Source organism: Neofelis nebulosa, chromosome 17 (genome assembly GCF_028018385.1).
Source record: "Neofelis nebulosa isolate mNeoNeb1 chromosome 17, mNeoNeb1.pri, whole genome shotgun sequence".
NCBI lineage: Eukaryota > Metazoa > Chordata > Mammalia > Carnivora > Felidae > Neofelis > Neofelis nebulosa.
This window is the reverse complement of record NC_080798.1, coordinates 15,772,670-15,792,826: the sequence shown is the minus strand read 5'-3', so window position 1 is coordinate 15,792,826 and position 20,157 is coordinate 15,772,670. Positions and strand designations below refer to the sequence as shown.

General features: G+C 55.9%; 2 protein-coding genes across 10 annotated transcripts; one reads left to right on the top strand and one right to left on the bottom strand.

The window, feature by feature from the left end:
* The first annotated feature begins 3,079 nt into the window (after positions 1-3,079).
* On the top strand, positions 3,080-5,757 carry FAM98C (family with sequence similarity 98 member C). 3 transcript variants are annotated; one of them, XM_058708866.1, is made up of 8 exons: positions 3,080-3,183; positions 3,297-3,445; positions 3,525-3,659; positions 4,070-4,275; positions 4,515-4,592; positions 4,684-4,800; positions 5,146-5,313; positions 5,425-5,757. In XM_058708866.1, exons 1-8 carry the CDS (start codon positions 3,119-3,121, stop codon positions 5,566-5,568), a joined length of 1,062 nt encoding a protein of 353 aa, XP_058564849.1. In that variant the 5' UTR covers positions 3,080-3,118; the 3' UTR covers positions 5,569-5,757. The 3 variants fall into 3 exon arrangements, with proteins under 3 accessions (XP_058564849.1, XP_058564848.1, XP_058564852.1); XM_058708865.1 differs by having other exon boundaries at positions 3,525-3,689; XM_058708869.1 differs by lacking the exon at positions 4,684-4,800 and having other exon boundaries at positions 3,525-3,689.
* RASGRP4 (RAS guanyl releasing protein 4) lies at positions 5,728-19,176 on the bottom strand. 7 transcript variants are annotated; one of them, XM_058708855.1, is made up of 17 exons: positions 19,019-19,173; positions 16,353-16,537; positions 15,835-15,940; positions 15,658-15,720; positions 14,966-15,097; positions 14,714-14,867; positions 13,380-13,553; positions 11,999-12,115; positions 10,922-11,197; positions 9,725-9,805; positions 9,542-9,646; positions 9,311-9,429; positions 9,090-9,234; positions 8,269-8,305; positions 8,030-8,164; positions 7,799-7,911; positions 5,728-7,070 (listed from the first exon to the last, which is right to left on the bottom strand). In XM_058708855.1, exons 1-17 carry the CDS (start codon positions 19,039-19,041, stop codon positions 7,026-7,028), a joined length of 2,010 nt encoding a protein of 669 aa, XP_058564838.1. In that variant the 5' UTR covers positions 19,042-19,173; the 3' UTR covers positions 5,728-7,025. The 7 variants fall into 7 exon arrangements, with proteins under 7 accessions (XP_058564838.1, XP_058564839.1, XP_058564841.1 ...); XM_058708856.1 differs by having other exon boundaries at positions 14,714-14,825; XM_058708858.1 differs by adding an exon at positions 18,199-18,306 and having other exon boundaries at positions 14,714-15,097; positions 19,019-19,169.
* Between the last annotated feature and the right edge of the window lie 981 nt (positions 19,177-20,157).

Sequence of the window (20,157 nt, the reverse complement as noted above, 5' to 3'; positions counted from 1 at the left end):
ACACACACACACACACACACACAGACACACATGCACACCCCTTGCACTCAGCCCCAAGCCCGACCTTGAACCCAAGTCCTAGCCCAAACTTCTTCTGTTCTGCCCTGTTAACCCCTTTCCTTCCATCTCAGAGTTGGGGATTGCTTTGCGAAGTTTGAAAGCCTATTTCATGGCCCTCTGTGATCCCTCTTCTGGGCAAGGGGGTTGCCACGGTCTCTTTCCAGAGTGGGATGGGACTTCCAGGGTACCTCAGATCTGATGGCCTGAGTGGGAGGATCAAGGTCTTGGAGCAAGACAATCTCAATGCTCTGTGGGCTTGGGACCTGCATCTGGTCCCAAGCATCTGGAAATGTGCACTTACCTTTCTTCATTACCCAGACTTGGATGACCTTGTAGGAGTTCAAGGGATAGGTCAAGGGGGTCAGAGGGCTAGATCCTTCTGTCACTTCCTTTAAATTATTAACTATTTATTACATCCGGAACCTGTGAGATTCAGCTCTCCCAACCAGACCCTGGGATGGGTGAGAGAATAGGGGGATGTCCCTCCCATCCCCACTCTGCCCAGCTCTCATCACTGTCAGACCCACCAGAGCTGAGGGCGGAGGGACCGGGGGCTGGGGCAGCCTGGGTCCCCATCCCCCTCTCTGTGCCTCGGTCTCCTCCCTTCCGTGGTGGGCGGGGGGAAGCTCCATTCTTAACCTACCTCGTTTTGGGGAGGGGTGGGACGGGGACCAGAGTGCTGTAAGGTGCTGTGGGATCTGCGGATGAAGCGGTGGGAGCCGGGGAAGGTTCCCCCGGCCCCCACCTCCCAGCACCGCCTCTCCCAGGTCTCCCGGTCCTGCTCCCTGCTGACACCCACCTCTGATCCATGATTCCTCTTCATCACCCCCAAATCAGGGGTGCGTGGAGGGCTGACCCTGGGAGCCAGGAAGACCTCAGACCCTGGAGCCCCCAGGCCCAATTTCCCAGCTGCCTGCCCCTCAGATTGGATGCTTGGCCCCCAGATTTGGGGGAGGCACCCTGACATTTATCTTCCTGATCTCGATTCCAAGCCAGTCTGTGACCTCAATATTGTTATCAGTGCAGGCTGCAGTGGTGGGGGAGGATGGGGGCCAAAGACCCAGCCTTGTCATTGGGGAGGGGGCATGAAATATTCGCTCCAAGAAATGTCTGTGACAAAGTCTCAGCCTGTGTCCTTTATTTGCATTGATACACCCCATCCATCACCTTCCTGAACACCAAGCCAGTCTCCTACCCAATTCATCCTTTCTCCACTTCCTTTAGTCCCAGGCAGGCCCTCCAGCTGAGTTGCACACATTCAGTCACTCAGGTACATTTACTGTACACCCATTATATGCCAGGCCCTGTCCCAGGCACTGAGGATGAAGCAGTGAACAGAACAGACAAAACCCCTTTCCCACGAGAAACTTCTGAACTTTATCGTGGAGGAGACAGTAAATGACATGTTCGAAATGATGTGTACTATAGAGAAGAATAAAGTGGGGAGGGGGGTACAGTCATTTTTAGCCAGGGTGGTCAGGGATGCCTCACTGAGGAGCTGACATCTGGACAAAGCCTTGATGGTGAGGGAGTCCTGCGGACGTCTGCAGGGACATTCTAGATAAAGGGGAACTGTTCCCTGCAAAGCCCTGGGGGAGGAGCATGTCTGGTAAGTCTGAGGGACATCGGGGAGTGAGTTTCTGGGGGGGGGGGGAGGAAGCAAGGAGGAAGGTACTTCAGGGATGAGGGCAGACCTGTGCGGGTCCTTGCAAGCCATCGCATGGACTTTGGTGTTCACCCTGAGTGTGATGGAGATACAGGAAGGCTCCAAGCATGGGAGGGATGTGACCTGACTCAGGTGTTTACACGTTCCGCCTGGCCTCCTGCGGGGAAGGCACTGGGAGTGGGTGGGAGGGAGATGGAGAGGTGGCTGCTGTGATGGCCCAGGGGGAGACTGGCACCAAGATCTGCGTGAGAACAGTGGAGGCAGGGAGAAGTGGGCAAGATAACGGATCTATTTTGAAGACAGAATCCACCAACTTAAAGAGTTTACAAAAAAAAGGAAAGGAATCAAGGCTGTGATTCCAAGGTTCCAACTTGAGCAATCTTTAATGTCTTGTTAAAGTCAACAAATGGTCCCAAGTACCCAGCCTTGGGGTAGGCAGGAGCATGCAGGATTAGGTCATGATTTTAACAACAGCAACAAAAACAGTAGCGGTCCTAACAGCAGTCCTAGGTTAAGTGATTAAAAGCAAGGACTCCAGGATCAGGTCTAGTTTGAGTCCTGGCACCACCACACATTCTCTCGGCCGTATCCTCTCTGAACCTCATGTTTCTCCTCCCTAAAATGGATCTGAGATGCTTTAGTAGCACACACAAAATATTCAATATACGTTGTTAGTTACTGAGTACCCCGGGGTGTCTACTAAACATGTACGTACAGGACTCATTCTCACGACTAGTTTTATCCTTGTAGAGCTAGGAAGCAATTTGGCAGGGAGACACAGGTGGTGAGTGGTGGACTCAAACCCTAATCCTAACCCAGGGTGCAATCTCTTAATCACGACGGGATATTGCACCTGCTCCCTTTCCAAGGCCGAGGGAGCCAGAGGGGTGAGGGCCCAACTCCCGCATCATGATCGATGAGAAGGAGGGCCTCGCTCTGTTGGGGGTGCGTGTGTGAGGGGGTGGAATGGTGGAAACAAGTTTCTGCATTTGGAGCGGAGCTGGGAGGACAACACTTGGTCTAGGGTGCTTCAAGAGCAGAGGGCATCTGAGGGAGGATGAGAAAAAGGAAACCGAAGTTTCTAAGCTGCAGCAATAGCGACACCCGCTGGCCTGTCGCGACAGCTGGGATCCTGAACGCACGCGCGGGATTCACAGAGCTGGGGGGATTCCACGGTCCTGACTGAGTTACCCGAAGGGCGGCGCTCTAGGTCTCCGCGCCGGCAGGTCTGGGGGCGGGTCCTACTGCCTCCTGCACCAATCGGAACGCCGAAGGCCCTTAGGGGCCGATTGGACGGAGCCGCAGCAGGGCGCCGGGCGCGCACGCCGCTCCTGGGGCGGGGCCTCCCTCCGGCCGGCAGGGGGCGCGCGCCTGGAGAACAGGCAAGCTTTCATGGAGGGGGCGGAGGCGGAAGCGCGGGAGTGGGTCGCTGTGGCCCAGGACCTGCAAGCCTTAGGGTAAGGGGAACGGGGGGGAGGTGGTGGCTAGGGGCACAGGAAGGGACAGGTTTGCCCTCAGAAATTCCTACTGACCTCTCCAGCCCCCTCCCGCTGTCTCGGCCCCGCCACAGGTATGAGGGTTTCTCGGGGGCGACGTCGCTGGGCACCTCGTGTCCAGACTTCAGGGCGCTGTGCGCGCGGCTGGCGGCGGAGCTGGCCACTCTGGGCGCCCTGGAGCGGGAGCGGGAGGAGAGCGCGGAGGTGCTGAGGGCCGGCGACGGTACGTGTGGAGCGGGCAGCCCGGAGGGGTGGGGCCGCGGAGGTCGCCGCCGCGCCCTGACGTGTCTCGCCTCCTGCAGGCCCCGGCGCAGAGGAGGCATTCCTGCGACAGTTGGCCGACCTGCTGCGGGAGTTGCATTGCCCGGACCGCGCGCTCTGCGGCGGAGACTGCGCGGCCGCGCTGCGGGAGCGCGGCGCGTGCCTGCGCCTGCTGCGTGAGCCGGGGGCTGGCCCAGGATGCGGAAGTGGGCGAGGCTACAGCCTCTAGAGGGGCGGGCTCAGCACCTTGGGGTGGAGCCAGGGTTCCCCTAAGGGGGCGTAGTCAGAATTGAGGCGGAACCGGAGGGTTGGAGGTGGTGGGGTTAGAATTTTGACGAGAAAGTCCTGATGTTTGAGTGGGTTGGGTTTGCTGTTGCGGGCCAGGTGTTTCCGATGTGGGCCGGGTTCGAAGTGCGAGCGGGGGACAGGGTCTCGAAGTGGGTGGAGCTTATCCTGGAGGTAGAGCCGGGGTTCTAGGTGCGGAGAACTAGAAGGCGAGAAGCAGATGGAACTTTCTGACCCCGGTGGGTCGGTGGGTCGGGTGGCAGCTCTCCTTGATTGCACTGCTCCTGTTTCCTTCTTTTAGGCTTTCTCTGTTCAGAACTCCAGGCTGCCCGCCTCCTCCGTCTGTACCCGCAGCTGGATTCCAGCCCCGCACCGCCCTGTGGGGAAGGGGCAGAGGAGGGAGATGACGTGGTTCAGGAACTGGTCCTTACCTTCCAAGCTCTGGGGCTGCCCAGACCTACGCCTGGGACCGCTGCCAGCCGGCTGCTGTGGGAGTTGCATGACAAGGTAGAGAGCTGGAGTCCCTTCCGCACCGGGGCCACCCCACTTTCCTTGTGGTAGGGGGAGTCCTTTCTCCAAAAGCGGTTCTGGCAGGAGTGCCCCAGCCACGGGGATATTTTTCTAGAGCAGTGACCACCATTCTTGATTCCGACGCCTGGGTCTTCAGGACCAGGGGGAACTGGAATCCACGGAAAGTACATCTGGTTTCTGCCTCGTCAACCTCAGACTCCTCCTTCTCCGGTCAGATCTCTGAGCTGCTGCCTTCCCTGCCCCCAGGATTCCTGCAGCCCCTCCTCAGCAACCCGCTGGACGCACCCAGATGGGTAAGACTGTGTGTGGCTGTATGCCAACAGCGTCCTCACCCAGAGATGAGAGTCAGGGGGACCCCTGGCATGACTGAGGCCTTTTTCCCAGGAGGCATTGGAGTCTCTGTGCCAAAGGCTGAGAGATCAGTACTGCTGTCGCCGCTGCCTTCTCCTCAAGCGCCTGGACCTCACAACATCTGCCTTCCACTGGAGCGATCGGGCAGAGGTGTGGGCATAGAGGACCTTGGCAGGAGCAGGGAGGACCGGTTGTGTGGGCTACCAGTACTGGGAGGAGGAACGAAGGCCAGGAATATTTCCTTATACCAGGTTTTTAGATTCTTGTAAGGTTTGGGGCTCTAGAATGGCAGGGCCTCCAGGGCATTCTAAAATCTAGAGGCCCAGGACATTCTAGAATTCCCAGCTTTGAGCTGGGAGTGTCTTCGGAACTATACATAACTCTTGTTTAGAGATGTGGGGGGTGAGACCCTAAGTGGAGAAAGAGATGCTTCCAAGATGGCAGATGCCACCTGGGGAGGGCTCTTGGGCACCTTTTCCATGCCCCCCTCCCCAGGCCCAAGGAGAAGCCATGAAGGTAGTGCTGATCCCAATTCGGGAGGCTCTGAGCCCAGAATCAGATGTCTCCATCGCGCATGTCCTGGCTGCCCGAGCGGACCTGTCTCGTCTTGTCCCAGCCACCAGCAAGGCTGCCCGCCGAGGGACCTGCTGTGCCATCAACAAGGTGGGCACCTGGGGGTAGGGAAGGGCCCCAGCATCCTTGGCCTTCACACTTGGCTCTCTGGTCTCCGTGTTCATCTTTCTTCCCTGAACCTCAAATCTGATCAACTCTCAGGTGCTTATGGGCAACGTGCCAGACCGAGGGGGCCGTCCAAATGAGCTGGAGGCTCCCATGCCCAGCTGGCAGAGCAGAAGAGAGGACGGAGGTGGGCGGAAGGCAGGCCGCCAGAGCTGGGGTCGCAAGAAGAAGAAGAAGTAAAGGGGAACTGGTGGTTGAGTAGGGGGGGATCCTCTCTGCCAATCCTTGCGGAGTCATTTTGAGAGTTTATCTTGGCATCTGGCTCCCAGGCCCCACATCCTCTGTTCCTAAGGTTCCAGATGTCCTTCCCCCATCCACCACTCAACAGCAAGGACCACGTTCTCTAGAAAATAAATTTAATTTATGACAGCTGTAGGACCTGTCTCTGTGGGGTCAGGCCAGGGGTGCTCAGGTTTGAGAAGGGGTAGGGGTGTCTATGTCCACTGGGTTTCAACAGGCCCCTGTTGCTCTGACCCTCATAGTCCTTTGCTCTTTAGCAACACATCTTTCCCTTCCTATGGGCATAGGGAAGGAGACATGCCGGCATTGGACGAACAGTTCTCAGGTGCCCACCATGTGCCAGCCCCGTTCTAGGCACCAGGAATACAGTAGCGAAAAGTATAGATTATAAAAACCCCTGCTGTCCTGGAGCTGACATTTCTGGTGATGAGGAGCAGACATTCAACAAGATAAATAGGTAAAAAAGTATTGTTTGTCAGATGGGTAAAGGACTTTGGGGAAAAAACAAAGCAGGAAAACAGGAGCAGGACTGGGGGTGGATTGCAACTTCGAGTATGGTCAGAGGAGCCTCACTGAGAAGGTGACATTTGAGCTAAGTCCCAAAGAAGGAGCCATGGAGGCCTCTGGAAGAGCACTCCAGGCAGAGGGAACTGCCAGTGCAAAGGCCCTGAGGTAGGAGTATTTTTGGCACGTTCAGGGACCATAGGGTTCAGTGTAGCTGAAGCAGGATGAGTAAGGGGGTGGGTGGTGGTAGGTAAGGTCAGAGAGGTGACAAATCGATTGTGGGAGGTGGGCCACAGTGAGGACTCTGGCTTTCCCCGAGTGAGACCGAGGTGTGGAAGGGCTCTGAGCAGAGGAGGGACTCAGGTGTTCACAGGCTCCCTGTTCCATCTCTACTCCAGCCTTCTCTCCTGTCTCTGGAGCCCCAGAGTTAGGAACTCTGCCCAGCCTATCCCCTCCCATCCTGACCCATGCTGTCAGTGTAGCATATTGGTAAGGAGCTTCCGTTTTAGAGGCAGACGGAAGGCCAGGGTTTGAGTCCTGCCTCCAACACTTAGGAGCTCTGCCACCTTAGAGAGCAGCTTAACCTCCCTGGGCCTCAGTTTCCTCATCTGTAAAATGGAGATGTAAGGACTCGGTGAGATGATACTTAGGTCTAAACATATCCACCATGAAACCACACAGATGCTAAGTGCAGGAAAACAGAATACAGGTTGTAGGCACTCTGATGCAAAAGAAGAAACTTTTGGAGTAAGAAATGACAAACTCTTCGCTGAAGGCAGTGTGGATGCGAAGGAGGTGACGCCTTTGGGGGTCCTGCTGGAGGCCGAAGAATAGGACTTGAGACTGACTGTGGGGGAGGTGAGAGAGGTCAGACCCAAGCAGGGTCTAGGAATTCAGCGTGGAGGGCTGGGTGGGCGGGGCCGTCGTTCGAGGGGCACCTGGAAGGAGGAAGACATTGGGTGATGCGGGGAGTGTATGGTGTCTAGGAGAAACTGCGATGGGCGGAGCCTCACCCAGACTTCTGTTTAGTGGATGGATGAACATCGCCAGGGATGTTCTGGCCTTTTTTTTTTTTTTTTTTTTTTTAACTCAATCTGAAGGTCTGTACCTTTGAAGAGTAAAAATTATTCCACTGACATAAATTATAGCTCCTGGTGAATTTGGCCTTATCTTTGTCCTTTTCTTTTTTCTCCTCAAAATTCCTTTTCTTTCTCTTTTTTTTAAATGTTTATTTATTTTGGAGACAGAGACAGAACATGAGCGGAGAGGGGCAGAGAGAGAGAGGGAGACACAGAATCCGAAGCAGACTCCAGGCTCTGAGCTGTTAGCACAGAGCCTGACGTGGGACCCGAGCACACAAGCTGTGAGATCACGACCCTGAGCTGAAGTCGGATGCTTAACCGACTGAGCCACCCGGGTGCCCCCTCAGAATTCTTTTTCTGTTCTACTAGTGGCTAGCCCCTCTTCCCACCCCACCAGACTGAAATTTTTATTTTTCCCTCAACATTAGAAACTAGCCAGTATCTATACTCTCCTACCCAAGCAGGGGAGGACTCTTTCACCTTTTTGCTTTGCTATGCTTTTCCAAATCTGCCTTGGTTCCCCCAAGCAAATGGCCTGGTCTCCCCTGTATCCAGCTGGCGGTAGGGGGGCAGTCCCTCCTCACCGTCTGTGGTTCCCAGGAAGGGTGCGGGGGCTCTGTCTGAGTCCAAGCATGGCGCAGATAGTGCCCCGTCTCCGGCTCCAGGGATAGTGTGTAGGAGAGATTGTCCTCTGTGCCTGTTTGTGGGGTGATGGGCGTGGGTGGCGTGGTTGCGACGGGAAGGGCCTTGTGACCTTGAAGTTAATCCCCATCCACCAGGCCCCCTTCCCAGGACTGCCACACCCTGGGTCTTACCACAGCTGGCGTGGGGAGCTGGTGTGGGTGGGCCAGGGGCTCCAGGGGGGCTCACATCGCCCTTGGCCCCTGGCCTTTTCTTACACTCCACCTTCACACGGTCTCTGCAGTGTTTGTGGCAGCACAGCCCACAGTCTGAGGCAAGGTCAGCAGTTAGCGGCCAGAGGCCCAGCCTGGGCCCCCCAGCCGCCCAGCCTGTAGGTGCTGGATCCCCTCCCCACCACTGATGCCTCACTCACCCCGACAGCGGTAGCCTTGCTTGGTGACGCCCCAGAGCTGGTAAGAGAAAGCAGAATTGGTTACCTAGGCGAGGGGAGAGGGCTGTGGACGGGGGTGGGGTTGGTCTCTGGAAGCATGGAGACCATGTGGTTTGGGAAATTCTCCAGGCTAGGGCCTTAAGGGGGGATCTGGGGATTAAAGGGATTTGGAGGTTACTGCAAGTCTGGGGAGTCATCTAGGATATTAGAATTAAGTAAAATCTGGAATGAATGAAATGTACATTCTATGGGCAGGGATTGGGTTTCCTGTTGCCTGCTTGAGCCCCCCTCCCCAGCCCTCAAGTCTAGAACTGACTGACACACAGGAGGTACTCACTAAATATTTAGTGAATGAAAAATAGGTTTGGAAAAGTAATCCAAGGTATGTGAATTCGTTTTGGTTTGGAGATTGAGAGATCTGTCCATTATCCAGAATTTGAGGATACCTTCAATTTGACAGTTATCCAGGGTCTGAATTAATCTGGATCCTAAAGACTTGGAAATTGATTCTGTTTGGAGATAATCTACAGTTTTAGATACCCATGGTCTGGCAGTGATCCAGGATGGAGATCATCTGGGATTTGGGCATTATCCAGACTTTGGGTATACCCAGTTTACACGGGATGTGGGGATTATTCGAGCCTGGGGGCTTTTCTGGAACTTGGGGATCATCTGGGACTTGGGGACTGTGGGCCCTCCAGGGCAGGGCTGGCCTTTTGAGTCCAGGACTTAAGGAGTTAGGACTTGGGACTCTTCGGGGGGGATGGGCACTAGGGGTGATGATAGAGGGGCAGGGTGCTCACGAAGCCACTGCAGCTGTCACAGAAGGTGGGCTTGCGGAAGGTGACTTCATGGAAGGTGTGCAGGAAGGCCAGGCCCAGCTTGGAGCAGATGGCGCTGGCCCGGAGCAGGTACGCCGTCAGCTCTTCTCGGGTGAAGGAGCCATTCCTAGGGGCACAGACCACCTCAGCATGACTGGCCCCCATCCTCACCTTTGGGGGACCCAGAGGTCGGGAGTGCTTACCCCGGGCGGGGCGGTGGGTGAAGCCCATGGCAGGCGAAGGGGAAGTTGCCCGAGAATCGCTCAAAGTCCTCCTGAGAGATGGTTCCTCGGCCTTCAGGGTCATAATTCTTGAACACAGACTTCAGAGGAGCATGGGGAGGGCAGAGTAAGGCCAAATCATGATCCTCAGTCTTAGGTCTCGTCCTCTGCGTCGGGACTGTACAGATACCTTCCCTCCCGGCCCCTCCTCACCTCCACCAGCTGCTCCACGTGCTGACCCAGGGTGACCCTGTCAGGCTTGGGTGTCACGCCAGGGGCCCACTCCACCACCAGGGGCGCTTTGAAGGGGGAGGGTGGCTGGGGCAGGGACAGAGGGGCACAGTTAGTCAGTGCAGGGGCTGGGGCCGGGGCCAGGGGTCAGGGGTCGGTTCTCACCAGACTCTTGGGGCAGCGGGGCTCCCGGGCGTAAGAAAGCTCATAGATCTCGTCCTCCGTGTAGAAGAGATCCAGGGAAAGCTGCGGGTGGGCAGGGCATTACAGACCCTCCTCTCCAGCCTCTGCCCTTGGCCTGCACCCTGCCCGGATCCCCACTCTCATCCTCCTCCCGAGCCCCTCTTCTCTGGGGACTCCTAGGGTCCTCTCTCCCACCGAGCCACCGTTCAGTCTCCACACCCCTGTTCCCTAGTCCAGAAATGCCATCTTCTCACCGAGGCCTTTTTTGGCCCTTTTTAAAATTGTAAACCCCTGTCACTTTCCTTGCTGGTTCCTACTTTGGCCTTCTCTATGGTACTTATCCTCCGAAAGACCGTATGATTTACTCACTTACTTTGTTTTATTGGCTGTCTCTCCACTACCGGGAAGTCAGCCCCACAAGAACAGCAGGAGGTTTTTGTTGTTGTTGTTGTTCTTTTCGTTTTGTTGTGTTTGTTTTGTTTTTTCTGACGTGCTCACTGCTGTGAGCCTAAGTGCCTAAAGTAGTGTCTGGCTCACAGCAGGTGCTCAATAAATATTTGGGCTTGATAGCCTTCTAGAATCAATAAAGCATAGGGCCTTGGGCCCCACTCATCTCAGGGCAAGGCCAGCTTCACAGGCAGGCCCCATACTTTGAAGGGCCCCCATTTCATTTAATGCCCTGCTGTCATCGTCTTGAAATTCTTCAGAATTTTGAACAAGGAGCCCCACATTTTCATTTTGCGCCGGCCCTGCAAATTATGTAGCTGGTGGTCCTGTCTTAGGTCTGCAAATCAGTCTTAGACCTCCTGGCCTTCAGAATCCCAGTCTCTCTCAATTTGTAGCTCCTTGGCAAGGAGGGGGGAGGATATATATGTTGTTATTTATGTTATATAAATAGAACGTAGCTAGAATCGCACACCCTCAATCTCAGGATGTAGTATGGTGGTTAACACGTTAACACACGGGTTCTGAGGCTGAGCTGCTTGGGTTCAAATGCAGGTTTTACTGCTGTGGGACAGTAGGCAAGTGACTTCACCTTGTGGACCTCAGTTTCCCAATCTGCGGAATGGGCGCCACAAGGGTGCAGACGCTCTCGCGCCCAGGACTGTAAACCCCTGCACCCTCCAGGCGCAGTCTAGGGGCGCCCAGCCTGGGCAGGGGTGGGGCGGGGCGGCTCACCGTGAGCAGATGCAGCAGGTCCTCATTGGCACTGCAGGGCGGGTGCTGCCTCTGGAGGGCTGCCAGCTCCTGCAGCCGCAGGTAGAGGTTGTTGAGTTTGGGGAGGTGCAGGCGGCCGTCTGGCAGCCTGTCGGGCTGTGCCTCATGCAGGGACACCAGGTCTTTGAGGTGCACGCCCAGTACCGGCAGCCGGAAGCCCGTGCAGTCAGCCCAGGTGCGGCGGTAACGGGCGTAGTTGTTGTGGGCAGCGAGGAGCTCAGACAGTTCTAGCAGGGCCTGTGGGGGAGGGGCGTATCGGGGGGGGGGGGGATGTTATGGGGGAGGCCGTTTCTGCTCCCTTAGCCACCCGCGTGAGACTCCCAGGGGTCCAATGGCATTTTGGACAGCTCCCCGAGCCCCCTCCCGTCCCCCATTGGCCTCAGCAACCTCCTCCCCCAAACTGCTTTTCCTTTTGGGTCCCCATTTCAGAAAGCTCCGTATCCCCCATTCCCCAGGCTAGTGATTTTTTTCCAAAACCGAAATCTGATCGTGCGTGCTGTCGTCATTACCAAACCTTCCCAACTCCCCATTGCCATCTGGATAAAGCCCAGACACCTCAGTTCAGCTCGCAGGTCTCAACAGGATCCCCCACCCTGGGCATCTCCAGTCTAATTTCCTGCCAGATCCTGACTTCAGCCATACGCTGGACTCATGAGTACCTCACTCTCCCCGTGCACTTCCCAGGACACGCCTAACCCATGCTCCTCCCATGGGTGGCCTAAATTTGGTGTCCTTAGGGGCATCATTTCACTCCCCGCCTGGACTGCAGGTTCTCTGCTACCATCTCTCTCGCGTGTCTCCCTCCAGTCCTGCTCAGGACCGGAAACACGGAGTAGAGAGGGGTCAGCATGATGCACGCATGGTGGAGGAGGGAGGAAGACAGGCAGAGGACAGAGCCTGGGGGGGCCTGTCGGATTTGGAGGAGCAAGGTCTCCAGGTGGCTCCAGGGCCCCTAGGTGGATGGAGGGGATTGGGAGAAAGTGCGGGTGGTTCAGGATAACTGGCCGCTGGAACCCTGGGAGAAGAGTGGGGGTTCACCTTGGTGCTGTCAGGGCTCAGATGAGCGTGGGAGTCCTTGAGTCTGGAGATGGCACTGTGACACAGGCCCCCCGTGACCGCCATCAATGTGTTGAAATTCTGGAGCTGGTGGAGCCTCTAGGAAGGAAGGGTGATGCTGAGATGGTGGGGTCACATGGAGGATAGGCAAAATGGGGTTTCACGTGACAGCATCCAGGTTGAGCTGGGGTGTCAGGCATGTGTGGGTATGGACCAGTGGGGGCATCAGGTTAGATGTGTCAGGCAGGGGTGGGCCGCAAGCAGGTATATGGGCATTAACGGGGGGGGGGGGGGTCGAGCAGGTGATAGACTGATGTGAGTTCGGAGAACAGTGTGGCGGGAGGGGGGTAGTCAGGAGAGTGTGAGGAGTTGGACAGGTTTGGGAACTAGACAGGTGTGGGGGATTCAGACAGAGGTCAGGGTGCTGGGCACCTGGGGGTCAGACAGGGAGACAAGACGGCCTGGGCTCTGGGCAGGAGTTAGGAACCGGGCAGAGGTGAATGGGGCCAGAGTGAAATGGAAGGGTCAGAAGGACATGAGAGACAAGTGTGGGGTCAGCCGGGCATCAGGGGCAACTGTCTCATCGTCCTCTTTCAAGTTTGCAGGGCAGAGGTCGCTGTGGGGAGGAGGGCGGGGGGGGGGGGGGAGCCAGGGAGAGTGGAAGACACTCAGCCGGAGGAGGCCAGGAGCAGACACTAGAACCTCCAGGTCTTAGGGGCAGGACAGGCGGTCAGGCAGACAGGCGAAGCAGTGCGTTGGAAGACGCGAGAGGAAGGGCGTGGTCTGCGAGGAAGTACGCAAGGGGGCGTGGCCACGGTGGGGGCAGGAGGCTTCCCTTTTCTCCAGAAAGGGGAGAAGGTATCTATTTAGGGAAGGGGAAGAGAGAGGTTGTGACACAGTGGGGCTGGGCCAAGGACAGACCTGACGTGATGGGGAGGGAAGTATGCAGCCGAAGGGACGGCTGGGGCCTAGAGACCGAGGTGAGGGTGACGCAAACGTGGGGGCATGGAAGAGACGCTTTCACTGCCCCGTAGGCAGAATATTCGGGCATGGGGCTTGGGCAAGGTGGGGGAGCATCGTCAACAGCTACGTCTAGGACCAAGGAAGGGAGTGCCGGGGCGGGTTCGACGTGCCGCTATCCAGGCCAGGAAAGAAGCGCACAGTCCGGGTTTAGAACCTCGGGACTGGGGCCTCGGGGGCGGAGTCAGGGTGGGCGTGACGCGAGGGGGCGGGGCCAGGATGTGGATGACGTCACCACTCAGCTGTGGCCGAGGGCGGGGCAGCAGGAATGCGAGGGGGGTTGGGGGGTGGGGTCTGAGAACTGCCGGTGGCGGTTCCCTCAGTCCCTGGGGGCGGGCCTCACCTGTGCCACGTGGATGAACTTGTCCAGCACCTGCGCGCGCTGTGCCGGCCCGGGACGGCTCAGCACCATGACCTGCACCCAGCGGGACACGCTGTTGCTGAGGCCTACGGATCCCTCCAGGGCCGGGCAGCCCCGCACGGAGCCCTGCAAAACGTAGCCCCGCAGATCCTGGGGCTGGGGGTGAGGTGGGCATCAGGGTGGGCAGGGGTGCCGCGGCCTTGCCCTCACACGCCCATCCCCCTAGCAGTCGTGACCTCTGAGGCCCTAGTCTGGCTGTCACATGTCCTTGACGTCACCGTGGCCCTCTCCCTCTGAAGAGAAATATTTAAATAAAGTCAGGCACTGTTCTCAGTCCTTTGTTATATTAACTAATTTAATCCTCACATCAACTCTACGAAGTGAATACCGTGAATATATTATTCACATTTTAGAGATGAGACTGTCGAGGCACAGAGAAGATAACTTGCCCAGGGTCGCACAGGCGAGAGTCCGGGTGGGAACCCAGTCTATTGCCCCTACCTGTATACCTGGCTGGTATGCAGTCAGCAAAAGGAAGAATGGCAAAGAGACACAAAAGCGATTTCTATTTGTTCTGCTCAAGGGGTCAACATTCCATGCCCACATGTACTGCACATGTGTGTGTGTGAACAGTCAGGATATTTCCAGATGAAGGAACTGGTGGTGACCTTCCCTTGAAGTGGCGATGGCAATAGCTAATACTTACACACACACACACACACACACACACGCACTTATATATACCATAAGTATACTTATATAGAGGTTGAAGCATATGAAATGATCATTTGGGTAGGTAAAACATGGCAAAATACGACAATTTCAAATGGTTCTACCAGAGAGCATTCACTCTGGACCGGGCACTGATCCTACGAGGCAGGAACTGTGAAATCCCCCTTTTTATAGATAATGGAACTGAAGCACAGTGAACTTCAATGCCTCCCGAATAAATTAATAATTAATAAAATATTCTGAGCACTTACTACTGTGCCAGGTAGTGTGACAAGCATTTTTAAGCGGACATTTTAATTGAATTCTCCTGACCATCTACTGAGGTATGGGGACCGCCATCTTACAAATGAGACACGTGAGTCCCAGAGAGGCTGAGAAACGAATTCAAAGTTACACAGATAAGGAGGGGCTGCTGGATTTGAACCCAGGGGTTCTGTCCTCAGTCAGCTTAACTCCTTTTACTGAACCTTCTGGCACCCATCTTGAGAGTCTGAGATCCCTGCCCAAAGCCCATGCCCGGGCCCTCTGACTCTTGGAGGCTCGCCCACTCCTAGTCCTCCCCAGCTCGGGGAGGGCGTCCTCACCGTGATAGCCTGGAAGGAGCGAAACTCCAGGTAAGTGAGATGCTGAGCCAGCTCCTCCGTCTCCAGGTGGTCGAAGAGCAAGGACACTTTGCGCTTTTTGCCGAGGCCTGGGCTGCTCAGAGGGGGCGGGGGGCCAGGGCCCCCGGGGCTCAGGCTGGGGGCAAAGAGGGGCAGGGTACTGGATGGGTGCGGGGTGGGGGACGTGAGGGTGAGAAGAGAGGCAGCCGAACGGGGTGGGGAGGGCTGACTCACAGGGTGGAGGAGTCTCCCAGGCTCCTCTGGGCAGAGTTGCCCTCCTGCTCCACAGTGGCCCAGAAGCGCCCGATAACCTCTTCTAGCTGAGGCTCTTGATGCACTGTCTCTGGGTGTTGGGTCAGCCAGTACCTGTGGGTAGGTTAGAGACAGGGGTGGGGGTGGGCAAGGTCTCTAAAGGAGGTCTCTTGGGCTGAGGAATCTCGGGCCAGGGGTCTCTGGAAGGTCAGGGTTTGGAGAGGCCCCAGCCTAGGGCTGTCTCTAGAAGTGGGACAGGGGGCCTCTTAACACAGGCTGGGGGATCAGTGGAAGATAAGCTGGGGGGATCTCTTGGAGGTGGAATTGCTAGGAAGCAGGATAGTGGAGGGGTCTCAGGAACTAAGCCGGGGGCCTCTGAGGAGTGAAATTTGGGGAGAACAAGGTGAGGGGTGTTAAAAGCTAGGCCGGGGTATGCGAGAGGTGGGGGTTTGGGGCATCAGAGCTAGAGGTCTCTAAGAAGTGAGGGTTCTAAGGGGCAGAACTGGGAGGGTCTTAGGAACCAAAGCGGGACTGTCTCAGAAGCTGTATTTGGGGGAGCAGGGCTTGGATCTGTGGGGGATTGGGCTGGAGAATCCCCGGGAGGTGTGTTTTTGGGGGAAGGAGGCCGGTGGGGACCCCGGGTCATGGGAGTAGCGTTCTTGACCCCACCCTACCTGACCAGGTGGCAGATCTGCAGCCGCCTCAGCTCCTGTGTGTCCCCTGTGGCTTCCTGGTACTTGAGTTCCGGTCAAGGCTCTGCCAACCTGCCTGCTCACCCTGCCCCCATCTTCCAGACCCGCCCGTCTCTGCCCTCCGCCCTCCACCCGCTGCTCATGGCCCTGGGAGGATATAAGGTCAGCAGGCGGGCAGCGAGGTGGGCGGAAGGCAGCACCCAGCTGTGCATGGCCAGTACCATGTTGAGAACGTGGTCCCCACGGCGCAGGCTGCCAGCTGAGTCTGGGGGCGGAAGGAGGGGACTCTGTGTCAGAATGGCTCCTGGGCCAAAGACTGCAGAGTCTCCGCAGCCAGTTGGACTAGCTGGTTCCGACTCCGGCTCTACCGGTGAACTAGGGCAAGCCACTTAGCCTCCTTAGGGTGTCTCAGTTTCCTGGTCTGCGCTGTGCGTAGACCAGCACAGTACCTGGCAAGTCATGGTGTGGATGGAAATAGCATCAGACCTCCTCCTCCTCCACATCTCGGGAAAAAGAAACGCACGTGTTTCTCTCATCCCTAATGTAGTGCTTGAGATTCACTCCGCACACCCTTGCTCCCATTTTATACTCCCGCCCCCCCAAACTGAGGCCTACAGAGAGGTGGGTGCTTTACCACCTGAGGGCCAGGGAGGCTGGCCAGGGAAGGGGACACTCACCGAAGGACTGAATACATTTCTCCAGCAGCTCATCTTCGCTGCAGCCGCCCTCATTCAGCATGCCCAGAGCCATGGAAGCCATGACCTTGCTGATTTCCCGGGGGCTGGGGCACGTCTTGTGGCGCCGGGCCTGTCGGGGCCGGCCCCGCCCCCCTGTCTTTGCTGGGCATTCCTGGTGGGACTTCCTGTGGGCACACCCCCCCAGGGAATCATGGGAACCCCTTCCTTTGGGCCGACCCTCAGAATTCTTCTTGACTCCCAAGACCCGAGGCATTATGGGAGAAGCTTCCCAAAGGCAAAGCCCCAGACGAAGCCTCCTGACCTACCATGGACTCATGGGAGAAAACCCCTGCAGTATTCCAGATAATGGGAGCCCTCTCTTACAGGTAAACTCAAAGGATTACTCCTGCCCCCCTCAGGGAATCGGGAGAAAAGACTCTCAAGACCACCCTGAACCCCCAGGAAATCATGGGAGAAGACCCCCAGGATTACTACAGACCCTACAGGGAATCATAAGAACTCCTTCCTCCAGGCATTGGCTCCAATTCCCCTTAACTATACAGTCCCAAGGCATTTTGGAGAGACTTCCTGTTGGCCGACCCCTGGGACGACTGTTGACCTCCCAGAGAACCATGGGAAAAGACCCCCCCAGAATCATTCCTGTCCTCCCCAGGTTCTGCCTTCAGGGAGACTCTTCCCAATTGCCCTTTGCTCTAAAGCACTGCCCGCTCCCTCCCCCAGCCCTCAGGAAAGCAGCAGACCCTGAGATCCCATCTGTCATCCCTCTCCCAGCTGGAGCCCCCACTGAGGTGACACACCCCTCCCCCAAGACAGTATCTTGGTGGGACCTGAGTCTTAGCCACCAGCCCGGGTCCCTGGGTTTGGAGAGAAGACACAGGGGCAAAGTGGCCTCACCAGGGCTCTTCAGAGCTGGGCAGGGTCCCTGGGGCTGAGGCAGCTTCAAGGAAAGTTTAAAAATAACCCTCGCTCTGCCTTGTGCCTCCCTGAGGCTCGTGTTCCAGTTGGGGAAAGAGGGTAATGGAGAGTCAGGGGTGGTGGAGGAAGGAGGCAGCAGAATTCAGGGTGGCACGGCCTTAGCTCTCACAAAATGGGATTAGAGACACTTATGTTGGCTGTGTGACTTTGTGCTGGTCACTTCACTTCTCTGGGCTTCGGTTTCCCCATATGAAAAAGGAGAGTCGTCCTGAGACCTTCCCAAGGAATTTATTATGAACATTCAATGCCTTGCTCTTCAGAAGTGCTAAATAAAGGACTTAGTTCACTCAGGCTGTTAAGTGGCCAGAGATGGGAAAGTTGAACTTGAGATAGAGACAAAGTGATGGGACAAACCAGAAGCCAGGCCTTGGGCGTGAGGTGAAATCAGAGACTCTCGTAACGAAGGCAGTGCCGTGTCCCAGGGGCATCATAAGGGTTCAGGGAATCAGTATTGACTGTGGTTAGCTGGTATCGACTGAGTTCTGAATGCTTTTTATTTTTATTTTTTATTTATTTTATTTTATTTTTTTCTTTTTCTTTTTATTTTGGGGGTGCCTGGGTGGCTCAGTCGGTTAAGTGTCCGACTTGGGCTCAGGTCATGATCTCATGGGTCAGTGAGTTCGAGCCCCATGTTGGGCTCTGTGCTGACAGCTCAGAGCCCGGAGCCTGCTTCAGATTCTGTGTCTCCTTCTCTCTCTGCCCCTCCCCCGCACACGCTCTGTGAGCGCTCTGTCTCTGTCTCTCTCACACACACAAAATTTTTTTAATGATTTTTTTATTTTTAAGTAATATCTATACCTAACATGAGGCGCGAATTCGCAATCCCGATATCAAGAGTCACATGATCCACCGACTGTGTCAGCCAGGCGCCCAGCAATGTGTTTTACAAGCCCTCCAGGGGGTTCTGATGCACACTCGGGCTTGAGAACCACTAGTCAGACTGTCTCACTGAGGACTTCTGGGAGGAAGAAACCAGGGCACAGAGCAGTTAAGTGACTTACCTAAGGTCACACAGACAGGAAATGAGGTAGCCAGGTCTCCACCAGTAAACTGCTGGCTATTATAGGGAGGGGACCCCTTTACCCATCAGAGCCATGCCAGAGGACGCCGGAGGAGCTACCCAGGCTAGGGACCCAGCCACCATCACCCCTGTGAGGACAGGAAAGCAAGCTTGCCCAGGTGACAAGATGCCCATTCCAGAAGCTGCTAGGCCCTTACCTGTGGACCGGCTGCTCTCTGGAGTGTCTGGAGCAGCCAGGAGTGGTTTAACACTCCCCTCCCCCGGGGCAGGGCCCTGCGGGAGCCTGGAGTTTCCAGTCCAGGGGCAGGGGGCAGCGAGGGAGCGACTGTGATGGGGAGCGAGGAGGACCCCAGGGAGGACAGAGACAGCCAATCTAGGGAGCAGGGATGAGTGGGGGCGGGGTAGCAGAGGACACAGAGCAGCTCAAACTCCAGAGACAGCGAGGACAAGACCCAGGGGCTCATACAAACAGTCCTGGCCCAGAGGCTCTGGGCTCCCTGCAGCATCTTTCGCCTGGTGCCCCCTGCCCCTGCTCCTGTCGCTGAAGAAGCCCAACACCCTACCAGCCGCCTTAGTACTCCCCGGCCTTCCCGCGCAGCCCGAGGCACGCTTAGGGTGCTCCCAGTCTTCCTGGGGAGGGTCCTCTCACCTCTTGCTGTCTTTCCTGTTCATGCTTCCTGGTGGGGGGAGGGGGTCTTGCCAAAGTCTGGCTCAGTTCTTCCTCCTCCCCAGTGCTCCAGCTTCTTAGCCCCTTGGGAGCTGGGGCCTCCTTTGGTGCTTGGGAAGGAAAGAGGAACTTCCCCTCCCCACCCAGCCCCAGGCCAGGGGGAAGGAAGAGGCTGGGGAGAGACCAAAGGTCCCCCCTCCCCCCACACGGGGATCCCTTCAGGCTGAGGTTTCCGGTGCTGCCAGCCCCCACCCCCAGGCGCCCAGCGGGCTCTCTATCTCCCCCATCTTTTCTGTCTCGAGACCCGAGATTCTCTGTTCCCTCACTGGTCTGTTCTGTCGCTGTCGTACTTCAATGAGAACCGTTCTTTTGTTTTTTCTTTAAGTACGCCTAATGTGACACATTTATGCGAAAACACGTACTCAGAAGTCTGTATTTCTACAAGGACATGTTCACGTATGTAATACACAAAGGTGTGAGTGGAAAGTCACAAGACACGGTACTTCGTATATTTCTTATGTTTCTTTTATTCCTGATTTTAGTTTTAATGAGACCATTTGTGTCCCAGAAAACATTTTTACTTTATTACCTTTATTGTGACAAACCCTGAGGCAGCGCCTACTGTATACCACACAATGTTACAGGGGCTTTAAAAAATCAACTAATTTAATCACGACATAAACTTAAAGACTGTTATTTTATTGTGAAAAACATTATAGATGGAGGTAAACCCTCTGGGGAGCCCCTTCCCCGTCTCACTGTCCCTCTTAGGCAGGTGACCCGTAGCACATACTGCTGGGGGACATCTGCTCTGTGAGCTATGCATTTGTTGAGGTACATAAATACGTGCTCCTAGAAACAGACTCTTCTTTCGAGTATGTTTTTTTTCTTTTACCTAAGTGTGTCATGCTTGACATATTTTTAAGTTGACGTACAAAAAAAAAAGCACAGATCATACGTGTGTAGGGTGATGAATTGTGATAAGCTGAATGTGTCTACGTGACAGTCACGAAGTCAAGAAACAGAACATTCCCAACCTGCACAAGCCCCCTGCATAAGCCCCAACCCAGCGCCTACCTCCTGAAACTTACCAGTAGCCTAATTTCTAGCAGGATAGTTTT

What these genes read in the sequence shown, in the direction of transcription:
- RASGRP4 (XM_058708851.1), bottom strand. Translation starts at nt 19,041, where the DNA reads ATGAACAGGAAAGACAGCAAGAG. An exon ending in TGAGCCCTGACAGCACCAAG is followed by an intron (nt 11,198 to 11,998) that starts GTGAACCCCCAC and finishes CCTCCCCCACAG; the next exon opens with GCCCTGCTAGAACTGTCTGA. An exon ending in GCAAGGCTACCGCTGTCGGG is followed by an intron (nt 8,165 to 8,268) that starts GTGAGTGAGGCA and finishes ACCTTGCCTCAG; the next exon opens with ACTGTGGGCTGTGCTGCCAC.
- FAM98C (XM_058708865.1), top strand. Translation starts at nt 3,119, where the DNA reads ATGGAGGGGGCGGAGGCGGAAGCGCGGGAGTGGGTCGCTGTGGCCCAG. An exon ending in ACTGGAGCGATCGGGCAGAG is followed by an intron (nt 4,801 to 5,145) that starts GTGTGGGCATAG and finishes CCCCCTCCCCAG; the next exon opens with GCCCAAGGAGAAGCCATGAA. An exon ending in CCTGCTGTGCCATCAACAAG is followed by an intron (nt 5,314 to 5,424) that starts GTGGGCACCTGG and finishes ATCAACTCTCAG; the next exon opens with GTGCTTATGGGCAACGTGCC.